This window comes from Pteropus alecto, unplaced genomic scaffold (assembly GCF_000325575.1).
Source record: "Pteropus alecto unplaced genomic scaffold, ASM32557v1 scaffold20, whole genome shotgun sequence".
NCBI classification, from domain to species: domain Eukaryota; kingdom Metazoa; phylum Chordata; class Mammalia; order Chiroptera; family Pteropodidae; genus Pteropus; species Pteropus alecto.
Genome location: NW_006436298.1, coordinates 49513454 through 49524827, shown reverse-complemented (window position 1 = coordinate 49524827; position 11374 = coordinate 49513454). Strand labels below are relative to the sequence as shown.

The window sequence follows — 11374 nt, the reverse complement described above, 5'->3', positions numbered from 1 at the left end:
CCTGGATTTTAGGGTGAGGATCAGGTTAAGCCTACTGGCTGTGGCATCATCAGGCTTATCCTTTCAATGTGCTTTCATATCTATAATTTCATTTAATCTTTACCACATCCCAGAGAGGTGATGAGGAACCAGTCATCATGATCATCTGTTAGATGGGAAAATTGCACCTGTCTCATAGGTGTTTTCTTTACATTTTTATTTTGGCAAAATGCACATAACACAAAATTTACTATCTTAACCATTTTTAAGTGTACATTTTAGTGGAATTAAATTCATTCATAATGCTGTGCTATCATTACCACCATCCATCTCTAAAACTCTTTTCATCTTGTAAAACTGAAACTCTGTACCTATTAAACAATAACTCCCCCATTTCCTCTCTCTCCCTCGTTCCCTGGCAACCACCATTCTACTTTCTGTCTCTATGATTTTGACTACTCTAAGTACTTCATATAAGTGGAATTACACAATATTGTCCTTTTTATAACTTGTTATTTCACTTAGCATAATGTCCTCAAGTTTTATCTATGTTGTATCATGTCATAATTTTCTTCCTTTTTAAGACTAAATAATATTCCATCATATGTATATATCACATTTTGTTTATCCATTCATTTGTCAGTGAACATTGGGTTGCTTCCATGTTTTAGCTATTAAGAATAATGCTGCTATGATCAGGGATGTACAGATATCTCTTTGAGACCCTGCTTTAAATTCTTTTGAGTATATGTCCAGAAGTGAAATTTCTAGATCATATGGTAATTCTATTTTAAATTTCTTGAGGAATTTCCACACTGTTTTCCATAGCAGCTGTATCATTTTACATTCCCGCCAACAGTGTGCAAGGTTCCAATTTCTCCACATTCTCAATAACACTTGTTATTTTCTGGTTTTTTTTTTTTTTCCTTTGGATAGTAGCCATCCTAATGGGAATGAGGTGATACTTCACTGTAGTTCTGATTTGCACTTCTCTAATGACTAGTGATGTTGAGCATCGTTCTTTGTGCTTACTGGGCCATTTGTGTATTTTCTTTGGAGAAATGTCTATTCCAATCCTTTCCCCATTTTTGAATTGGGTTATTACCTCAATGAATCACTAAAGTACTACATTTCAAAGTGTTTGTAAGCCAGAGAGTGCCCCAATCAGTATAAGGTACTATCATCATTCCCATTTAACAGATGAAGAGTGTGAGGTTCTGAGAGGTTCACCTAAATTGCCCAAGGTCACATGACTAGTAAATGGCAGAGACCCACTTACTAGTGGGTCTTACCTAGACTCCCATCCTGTCAGCCCCCATACCTTGTAGCTTCAAATTCCTCTTCTTTCTCATGAATTCGCCGGTCAATGTCAGCTTTAACCTGAGCCAGTTCCAGCTGAATTCGAATCACCTTGCTTTCTTCAACCTGCCAGGAATGTAAACATCAGTCTTTCTGGCCAAGTAGGCATATGGTCCCTAGCCAAGAGTTCAGCCCCAAAGGAGACAGCCACAAGTTTACCTCCAAGGAAGACTCAGCTTCCTCCAGGGCCACCTGGAGTTCTTCCTTCTCAATCTCCAATTTTTTCTTCAACTTCTGCAGCTCGTGTACACTCCGTCCTCCCTCACCCAGTTGATCAATCAGTTCTTTTATCTCCTCTGAGAAAAAAATATTCTCGATAATAAGGCACATGAGGACTACTAGTTTCTCAGGGTTGTGGGATGCGGCACAGACATTCCTTCATCAGGGCCAGAAGCAGGCACTCCTAGCCTCACCGTATCAAAAGAGAAGCGTTATACTCTAAGTTGTAGATTCTTGGAGCATCAGGGCTTGGATATTGGAGAACAGTGAGTCCAAGCTCTTCTTTTTGTAGATAAGAGGCAGAGTCCCAGAGAAGAGTAAGCAAGCACAGAGTAGCTTTAGGGCCAGTGCCCAGGACTCCCAGGGCCCATCAGTTCTACATGCGAGGACTCTCTTTCTCAGAGACATGCTGCCCCCTCAACCCTGCCTCCCAGGTCTCAAATTCCAGCCCCAGACTCCAATATGTAAGAAATACATGCATATGTGTATTATTTACATACGACAGGTGTAAGGGCTCAAGAAAAATCTATTGAGCCCTTATTTGTGCCAGCTACTCTACTAAGTGAAGATACATTTTATCTTATTTCATTGACACAACAACCTTACAAGGAAAGCATTATTATTTCCCTATCTTACAGATGAGGGAACAGGCATGGAAAGTAACTCACCTGTCTGAAGTTTTATTGCTGAATGCTTGAGTGCTTCTACAAAGCGCTTGTCAGCCAGTCAACGAACACTGTCAGCCAGTCAACAAACACTGTGTACCCAGTGCTCAAACCCATGATGTACCCAGAAGGGGGCCTAGCTGTGTCTTTGTACCCGCAGGCCCACTGCCTGCCTTCAGACTCACCCTGCAGGGTCTTGTTCTCTTTCTTCACTGACTCAAGGTGTTCCAGGGACTCCTCGTAGGCGGTCTTAATCTTGAAGCTCTCTGTCATGTACATGCGGCACTCCTTTTGCGAACTGTCCACTTCCACCTGCAGCTCCTCACACTTCTGTTGCCACTCAGCCAGCATCTTGTCAAAGAGCCGCTGCTTCTTATCCAGGGCAGCAGCTGCAGCATTGGCCTAGGGAGAGGTGGGGATGGTCTCCAGGGGGTCTGACTTTCTTGCCCCTCTCCCCTCCTTCTGCCTCCCTCCCTTTCTTCTCCAATGCAGTGACGCTGGTGACCACAGACTTCTTGGCAATTGGGATATAATTCAACATTTATATCACAAGAACAGAATAGGGATTCAGGAAAGAGCTACATTCTAATTCTAAAACTTCTGCTACTAGATGTGTGACCTTGGGCAGTCCGCCTTATCTTACTAGTCTGGAATTTTCTCAGGTATTAAATGAGGAATCTGGGCCGCGATGTCCTTCCCAGACTTATGACTTTCACCTACCACCCCATTTTCTTACTGTACTAATATACATTATATATCATTGTCCAACCCAGAGATAGGTTTGGTACTATTTTTCTTTTGAATCAACGCTGATTATTCTTAGACATTATTTTTTCATAGACCCTTTATCTTTTTCATAACATCCCGGCAACTGTATATTTGCTGCTGTGCAATATTAGATTTTGTAAATTTCTACTTAATTCCTTAATTTGGGAGAAGAAAAATCTTTTAGGGTTTTAGGACTATTTTTCTGAAATCTCTCACATGGACATGACCTTTTTCCTCTGTGTCCCTCACAGCTGGCATGAAGCAATGGTCCTATCTAGACCAAGACAAAGTTGTTCTGTGCCAGTGGAAATCTCATTTAATTCGACTAGAAATTGGTAAATCAGTCTGAACCAGAGATTCAAACAGGAATATTTAGCTACACAAAGTGTATAGGACATGGTTTGTGTGAGAGAAAAGGGAATAGGGATAATATGTGACATGACTTCCTGGGACAAAGTTTTATCATTGTCACGGACCTGTTTAAATAGTGGTTTGTTGAGTGTTAAGATCTCAGAATTATGAGTATATATAAATACATATTCAAGCAGGAGCCTGTGTCCAGTGGTTCTGTATACAAACTCTGTGCTCCATCCTCAGGGGCCACTGTCTCTTGGACCTGGCATTTGATCCTCTGACCTTCTCTAAGTCGATGGTGAGGTCCTCGACTTCTGCTTGGAGTCTCTGTTTATTTTTCTCGAGGGAGGCAGCCCTGGCCTGGGCAGCTTCGGCTGCCTCTTCTGCTTCCTGGAGCCTGGCAGCCAGTTTCCTCCTGTGGATAAGGGTAAGAGGGGCCATCAAGGAATCATAGGAGCACACAGGCAGTGGCGCCCGGGGTGTGGCACTGAGCTCTGATGTCACGATGTAAATGATACAGACAAAATGGAGAGTGTTTGGAAGAAGCAACCAGTGTTCATTCATTTATTCAGCAAATATTTATTGTTTCTATTCTGTGCCAAGTATTGTTCTAGGCATTAGGGAAATAGCAGTGAATAAAACAGACTAGGATCTCTGCTTTTATGAAAGTTCTGTTCTGGCAATTTTGTTCAGACGATACACAACAAAATGACATACACATGCTGAAGAAAATAAAGCAGGGAGGGGAACACATGAGCAAAGGCCAGAGGGAGGGTAGGGCAAGGGCTGGTGGTGTCTGGGGAAGAGGTTCCATGAAGAGAGATGTGAGGAATTGAGATTTAGGTTTAACCTTGAAGTGAGAGCAGGCAGCTTCCAGCAGCAATTGTAGAAAATGGAAAAGGGCTGAAGGGCAGGAGGTGGAAGCTACAGAAAGGCAGACTTAGGCTCAATGGATAAAGAGCTTTAGATAAAAGATCTGTGTCAGCTGAAAGGCACTGTGCTTTTTGCTATCCTGTCACCCACAAGTTCCAGTGGGTGGAAGGCACAGAGAGCAGGCTACGGTTCGCTCCATGCCTGGCAGAGTGGCTCACATGCAGGGCTTCCCTGGGTATGTGGGCCCAGGAGTACCCAGACAGCCTCTTTTATGCTAGAGGGCAGCTCAGAGCCACATTCACTTGTCTACTTTTATTTCCTCAGGCCAGACAAGCCGAGTATCTACTTCTCTAGTTGGTGAATGAGGAAGAAAGCTCAAAGGATATGAAGACATTTACTACAGATCTGGAAAAAGGCAGAGTGGAGACCTTGGCTACCAAGTGTAGTCTGTGTCCAACCAACATCACTGAGAGGCGTTACCCCAGACCCAGCAGGCCTTTGGAAGCTTCCTGAGCACTTCAGAGGCAGAGAAGCCCTGCCAGGAGGAGCCGCTGCCTCTGACTCCCCTGCCTGAGCACTTTAAGGCAGAGGATATAGGTAAGAGAGCCCTCGAAGGTGGAACCTGAAGGCTGACCATGCAGGCAGTGGGCTCCTCTGACTGCACACTCATCTTCCCTTTAAGAGAAGCCGATGAACTGCCTTTTTCTGGATGTGGCCCTGGCCTCAGCTGTGGCTGGCAGTGGTGAGACCCCCAGCGCCTACCCACCTGCTTGGCCTTTTTCTCTCTCCTGGCACAAGGTGAACTCACTTGGTCTCTTCTAGCTCCTCAGTCCTCTGGATGGCATCGGTCTCATACTTGGTCCTCCAGGTGGTCACCTCGGTGTTTAGTTTGGACACAAGGCGCTGCAGCTCCGACTTGCCTCCCTGTTCCTCCTCCAGCTGCTCCTTCACCAGGTCCAGGTCATGCTTGGTGTTGGCGAGACTCACCACGGCTGTGCTGCGAGACTGGGGACCACATGAACCTGTCAGAGGCCCACCAGTCTCTCCATGGCCCCCCAGGGCCAGCAGTTAGATGTATATCATGTTGGATCAACAGTGTAGCAAGGGGAAAAACACACATGATTCTATAACCCTAACCATCACGGTTTATTTTCCTTGTTTTCTTCCAATTACTACCTACAAAGATATGTAATTTTACTTAGTCATACACATAGAATACTACAGTTTTGTAGTTAACTTTTAGTAGTGCATCAAATATTTTTTAAAGGTTTTAAAAATAAACTTATTTATTTAAATTAGTTTCAAGTATACAGCACATTGGTTAGACATCTATAATGTTCATAAAATGATTATCCCAATTGCTCCCTCCCTCCCCTGGCCCTCCACTTAACCATCACATTAATGCTAACTGCATTCCCTCTGCCATGTTTCCCATGCCCAACTATCAACTACTAATTTGTACTTCTTTAATCCTTCACCCCATTCTCCCAGCCTCCCAAGCCCCCTCCCCTCTGTCTGTCACCAAATTGTCCACTATATTTGTGAGTCCGTTTTTGGTGAATCAAATATTTTTAATGTTCCTTCTACATCTTAACCTATAATTTTCTTTAAGGAGGCAGCTCTGTCACCCCCCACTTCATCCCCCAACAAACCTTGGACTCTTCATCCAGCTGCCTCTTGTAGTCATCCACCTGAGATGTGAGCGATGTCTTTATCCGCAGGATTTGATTGAGCCGGCTCTGGGATTCTTCATATTCCCGGCTCAGTTCACCATTTTCAGCTGAGTGAGAAAGGAATGGGAAAAATACTGGATGAAGAACTGACTCCCTAGGCAGATTCTAAGCTCCTCCAGGGCATCGCTTCTGAATACCTGGTAAATATGGCAGCATGGCTGACTGTACTGGAATGGGGAGCACAGTGACCACCACACCAGCTGCTCAAATTAAGTTAGCCTAGAAGGGGAGCAAGTGCCCAAGGTGACACCCAGGTGACTTACATGGGTAAGGGGCTTCATTCGGATAATGAAGGCCTGCCCCTGGCAGGAGATACAGCAAAGAAGTTTAGAGAAAACAGTGGAGCAGAGTGTTTACTTTGTAAACTGCATTTGTCACTGTCCCAGAGCCTACACTCCTGTCATCTGTGGACTGATTACCCCGGTTAGAGGCCAGGGAGAGGTGTATGAGCCAGAAAGGAAGATCGCTGTTTCTAGTTCTGCTCTGTAAGTCATTAATAAGTCATCTGTAAGTCACTTCATCTCACTGAGCTTCACTTTTCTCATCAGTCAAATGGTGTCAAATGGGGATATTGATTTTAAAAAGTATTCAGGATGTGAGAAATAGGGCCAAACGATGCCCGCAGGTTCTATGGTGTCTGTCACACTGGAGCTTCATCTAACTGGCCCACCTAAGGAGTGTTAACTTCTCTCAGGGAATGCATTTTTGTTTGGCTTACTGTTTACCTGGGTTAGAACTCAGCCTCTCTAAAGTTAGGTGTTAACTTGTTTAGTGATAAGTGGAAAATTATTTTTGTCCTAGAAATGTAAAGGGGTTCTTCTGACAGAAAAACGAAAATAAAACCAAATGCAGAGGTTGCAGTATTATTGTCCCATAGAACATTAACCAATTTTGCATTTAATTTAGCAAAGTTACCTAAGCTTTCCTTTCCCCATTGACTATGTAAATCTCTGTCCCTTGTGCTCTTCAAAGGCAGCGTTACCGTTTTTTCTGGTTTCCTTATTAGTGACACATGTTCGCTTTATGTCAGCATGCGGGTCATGTTTTATTTTTTTATTATTATTATTTTCTTTAGAGTCAAAAGGAAAGTTTATTAGGAAAGGGGTAATACTCCACAGAGTGTGGTCTCCTCTCAGAGGCAGAGAGTGAGAGGGACAGTGAGAGAGATAGTGAGAGACAGAGTAAAGGCACTGAGAGGAAATGTTTTAAAATGTTTGAAAAGTGTCAGTATGACTGCTTCTCCTGCTGATCTCACAGAGTAGTTAAGAGAACCGATACAAAAATGCTTTGAATAGTGTTCCTTGTTTTACACTATAAAGATGTGGCTTGGAATACTCAGTGGGTGGGATAAAATTTCCTTGTCCCATCACAGAGGATGTGAATTTTCAAAGACCAAGAAAGCTCTGGGGAGAGATCCCAGGTACTCTTTCAGTTTCCTTGTGGATTCCTGTTTCATTTCACGCACTGTTCTTTAGGAAACTGCAGGGAGGAGTGAGCTCACCTTGGAGGCGGGTCCTGATGGCATTGATTTCTGCCTGGTTTCTCTCTAGCTCAGCCACCTTGGCATTGGCTTCCACTAAGCTGTCTTCCAGCTTTCGGACATGGGCCTCGGCATTTATCTGCTCAGGAAGAATGCACTCAGTAGTGAAATGGGGAGGCCCAGGTAAGCCCTCCCTGCTTCCCACCTGTGTTCTCCTAGTGCAGCCTCTCAGGCTACCCCACTAGCTTTTCTGTTGTCTCAGAAACCCCCAATGGCTCACTATTTTTTATCAGCATAAATCTAGAACCTTTGAATTGGTGCAGCCTCTCACTCCGGCCCATCTCCCTTTCATAGCCACTCTGGATCCCTGCAGACCTCATCTAATAAGAAAGTGCAGTGGGCCAATTTAAGGAAAAATACTGCAGATAAAACAGGAACTATGAAGATTCCTCATGAGTATCTGAAGTTTGGAGACACGAGTTGGCTGAGACAGGGATCCTCGAAGCTCCTTCCCTCACATCACAAAAAGGCCCTTCATGTAGCAGGTGCTCAGTTAATGCATGTTGAATGGCTTGCTTTTCTTTCTTGCAATATAACACCTTTTCATTGTGGCAATGTCTGCATTTATCTTGTCATTCGACTAGTCTCTAACTCCTTGAGAATATAATCATACTAATGTAATGGTAATCTTAATAGCACACATTTATTGAGCTTTTCTTATGTGCCAGAGACTTTTGTAGCTCTCATAACAGTGCTGTGAGGTAGGGATATTATCCCCCTTTTACAGATGAGGAAACTGAAGCACAGTTAGGTTATGTAACTTGGCCAAGGTCAGACATACACCCAGCCGGTAGGGCCTGGGTGGTGGGTTCACCTTAGTTCCCTTCACAACATCTAGAATATGCTTTGGGCCTGCTGGGGGCTCAGGGAGTATCTGTGTAGGAGCCAGTGCTGGGGCATTTTCCCCTGGCTCTGGGTGGCCTCCCTCACCTTGGACTTCTGCAGAGTTTCCACGCTGGCGTTAAGGTCGTCGATCTCAGCCTTCATGACTTGCTTGTCCTTCTCCAACTTGGACTTGACCCTCTGTAGGTTCTCCACATGCTCTGTCAGCTCTGCCATGGAGTCTGTGTGCTTCTTGCGCAGCGTGGAGGCTGTCGCCTCACTTTGCAGGGCTGCCTCCTCCAGCTCCCGCCGCAACTTCAGCAGCTCGGCCTCTCGCTTGCGATTCTGCTCAATCTAGGGTAGAGGATAAGCAGGGCATAGCAGAAGTGGCAGGTGCAGGCCTCCTTGGGCTAGACACTGTTTACCTGCTCAGTGGTCCCCTGATATTCCTGAACTCCATTAATACAATGTCCTTGTTGAAATATCAATTCTAAACCTCTGGGTGGGTTACCCATAGGATTTGTTTAGTTAGTGTTGTGTGTTGAATTATGTCCCCCAAAAAGATATATTCAGATCTTAACCCTGATACCTGTGAATGCAACCTTATTTGGGAATAGGGTCTTTGCAGATATAAACAAGTTAAAATGTCATATTGGATTAGGGTGGGCCTTAATCTGATGACTTCTTGTCTTTATAAGAGGCAAATTTGGACCCAGAGAGACACATAAGAAAAAGGCCATATGACCCCGTGGCTGAGGTTGGAGTGCTGTAGCTATAAGCAAGGACACCAAAGATTGCCAGCAAACCACCAGAAGCTGGGAGAGAGGCCTAGAACAGAGTCTCCCTCAGAGCCTCCAGAGGAATCCATGAGGCAGCCCTTTTTCCATTGCTCCTGCTCTCTTGGCCCCTGTAGTTCTGTCAACTCTCTCTGCACTGCTAGACATAGTCCCTTTGTTAATAACCCTCATTCAAACCATCTGGGATGATTTTGTTTCCTTCTGGAACCCCATCACAGCTGGGTACCTGCTTCAGTTCTGGGCATGTCCCCCCAAGCAGTGGACTGGACTGTGGCCAGGATGGTGAGGAGTGGGACCCCATGGAGTCCAGAGGGCCGCAGTAAAGGATGCTCAGCCTTCCAGTGTTCCTGCTCTCTACTCTGACCCAGGATCCACATTTGTAAGAGAGCTGGCTACATGGAATTAGAAGGAGAGTTTCATATAGCGTCTGTTGGTCTCCACGATGCTGTCATATGAGTGGGAGAAAGATGCATTCCACTCCAGGAGGCGCGGCTCAGATTCTAGCCCCAACTCACCTCTTAGTGAGGTGCTCTTGGAGTGTGAGGGTCACACCATTGTATTAACCTTGTCTTTATTCTCTGTATTCTGGTGCTTTGATATCTGGGTTTTTGCTGACCCTGAAAGAATGGCCCCTCCCAGGGTTAGCTAATTCCTAGAGAGTGAACAACTTGATTTTAGATGTAAATCACCCAATCTAGTAGCTGTTTTATTCTTAGCCACTATCCACCTGCCCTAATCACTTAGGGCCAGGTACCAGACAACTAGGAAGAGCCCTGTGCCCTAGGGCCCTCTGAAATTATCCAAACTAGCCAGTCCTAAGCCTGCTCCCTATGCCTTGCTTGTTCCTTCCTTGGAAACCACAATAAAACCTCTTGTCCACAATTCCTTCCCCCTCGGCCCCGCGACCAACCCTGGTGCTTCCTTGTGTGTCTCTGCTTGGCATGCCCTCTCCTGGGAATTGTAACAAGCTACAGCTGAACCTTCAACAACGCAGGTTTGAACTGTGCAGGTCAACTGAACTGTGGTCAACTGAAAAAAAATCACCTATAAGTGGACTCAAACAATTCAAACCCAAGTTGTTAGGGTCAACTGTATCTCTTCAATGGCAACCTTCTCCTGATCTTCTGGCATTACTCTACCTCAAATTTTCTATTAATACGCGATATTTTAGAACACTTGCCCTCTGCATTCATTCAAATCCTGCTTCCATCAGTGCCTCTGAACTAAAGAGCCCCAGAAGGCAGTGAACCAAACCTGCCTGTCTTGACTACTCTTTATTACTAACTGGTTTCTCCTCAAGCTAGCCTGAGAAATTCAGCCAAAATGAAATGGTCCATAGCCCACTGTTCATTGTCCAGCATTTTTTCTCCCTGCAGACAGGAAGGAATTGGGGTTCTTGGGTTTCCTTGAGGATGGTACCTGAGCAGATGTGGCTCCCCCGGCCTCTTCCAGCCTGTCGCTGAGGTCTTCAAGGTCCCGGGACAGGTCGCTACGTTGTTTCTCCACCTGGGGTGAGATCAAATGACACTGACTGAAGCCATCCACGAGCCCTTCTTTCTGCATGGTGTCTGTGAGGCCAGGGCCCTTCCCTTGGGGAGCTCTGTACTCTGCCTGCCGCCCCACATGCTCAGTGAAGGATGCTGTCTGTCTCCCTGCATTGGATAGGCCTTAGTGCCCATCCTACCCTCTAGCCCAGTTTGGCTGAATCTGGAGTTAAGGTGTCTTATGAGTCATCTCCCACCAATTTTCTAGCCTCATCCCCTGTATGATCCTTGCTCTCAACCCTTCCTCCATTCTTTGTTCTTCCTTTTACACGTTTTACACAGATACTATTTCATTCCCTCTGCCTAGAAATTCCTCCCTGCCTCTATTCAATCTTTCAGTCCCCAGGCTAATGTCACCTCCTCTACCTGCCCCAGGCAGAACTAACCTCCTCTCTTTGGGCTCTCACTGCAAGCAGCATCTTTGCCCCTTACATCATAATTAATGTACATATGTAGCACAGTGTCTGACACATAGTAGGTGCTCAAGAACAATGAGGAGGTGATGAAAAAGTATGCCTGTATAGTCATTCATTTTGTCTGTGACAATGTCCTGCCCTCCTCTCTGTTGGTTTCCTGAGTGGAGTTTTCGCTTATGGTTGGATTGTAGCTGGCATTTGTCTTTTGACCCAGAAAGGTAGAAGTGTATCATTTACCTTGGCTCTCATTGCCCTCTCAGCTTCCAGTTCCTCCTCCAGCTCCTCAATTCGGGCCTAGCAGACAA

General features: G+C 45.2%; 1 protein-coding gene and 1 long non-coding RNA gene across 13 annotated transcripts in view; one reads left to right on the top strand and one right to left on the bottom strand.

Annotated features, from left to right (window-relative positions):
• The window catches only part of LOC107195780, a 30266-nt gene extending 21937 nt beyond the window's left edge, over positions 1-8329 (top strand). For 7 of the 12 annotated variants that reach the window (XR_003046676.1, XR_001517021.2, XR_003046670.1 and 4 more), the window contains 2 exons: positions 3588-3771; positions 4542-5515. This is a non-coding gene — a long non-coding RNA (uncharacterized LOC107195780). Of the gene's footprint in view, positions 1-3587; positions 3772-4541; positions 5516-5938; positions 6827-7500 lie in introns of those variants that run through there. The other 5 variants (XR_003046675.1, XR_003046671.1, XR_003046669.1 and 2 more) reach the window with 4 other exon arrangements.
• Positions 1-11374, bottom strand: part of LOC102896439 (myosin-16) — a 61201-nt gene that overhangs the window by 15180 nt on the left and 34647 nt on the right. Inside the window, exons 27-36 of the mRNA XM_006913343.2 lie at positions 11307-11363; positions 10529-10615; positions 8421-8666; positions 7452-7569; positions 5870-5997; positions 5026-5222; positions 3627-3759; positions 2408-2624; positions 1498-1634; positions 1301-1404 (exon numbers count right to left, since the gene is read on the bottom strand). Of these exons, the coding sequence (XP_006913405.1) occupies positions 1301-1404; positions 1498-1634; positions 2408-2624; positions 3627-3759; positions 5026-5222; positions 5870-5997; positions 7452-7569; positions 8421-8666; positions 10529-10615; positions 11307-11363 (1424 nt within the window). The remainder of the gene's footprint in view (positions 1-1300; positions 1405-1497; positions 1635-2407; positions 2625-3626; positions 3760-5025; positions 5223-5869; positions 5998-7451; positions 7570-8420; positions 8667-10528; positions 10616-11306; positions 11364-11374) is intronic.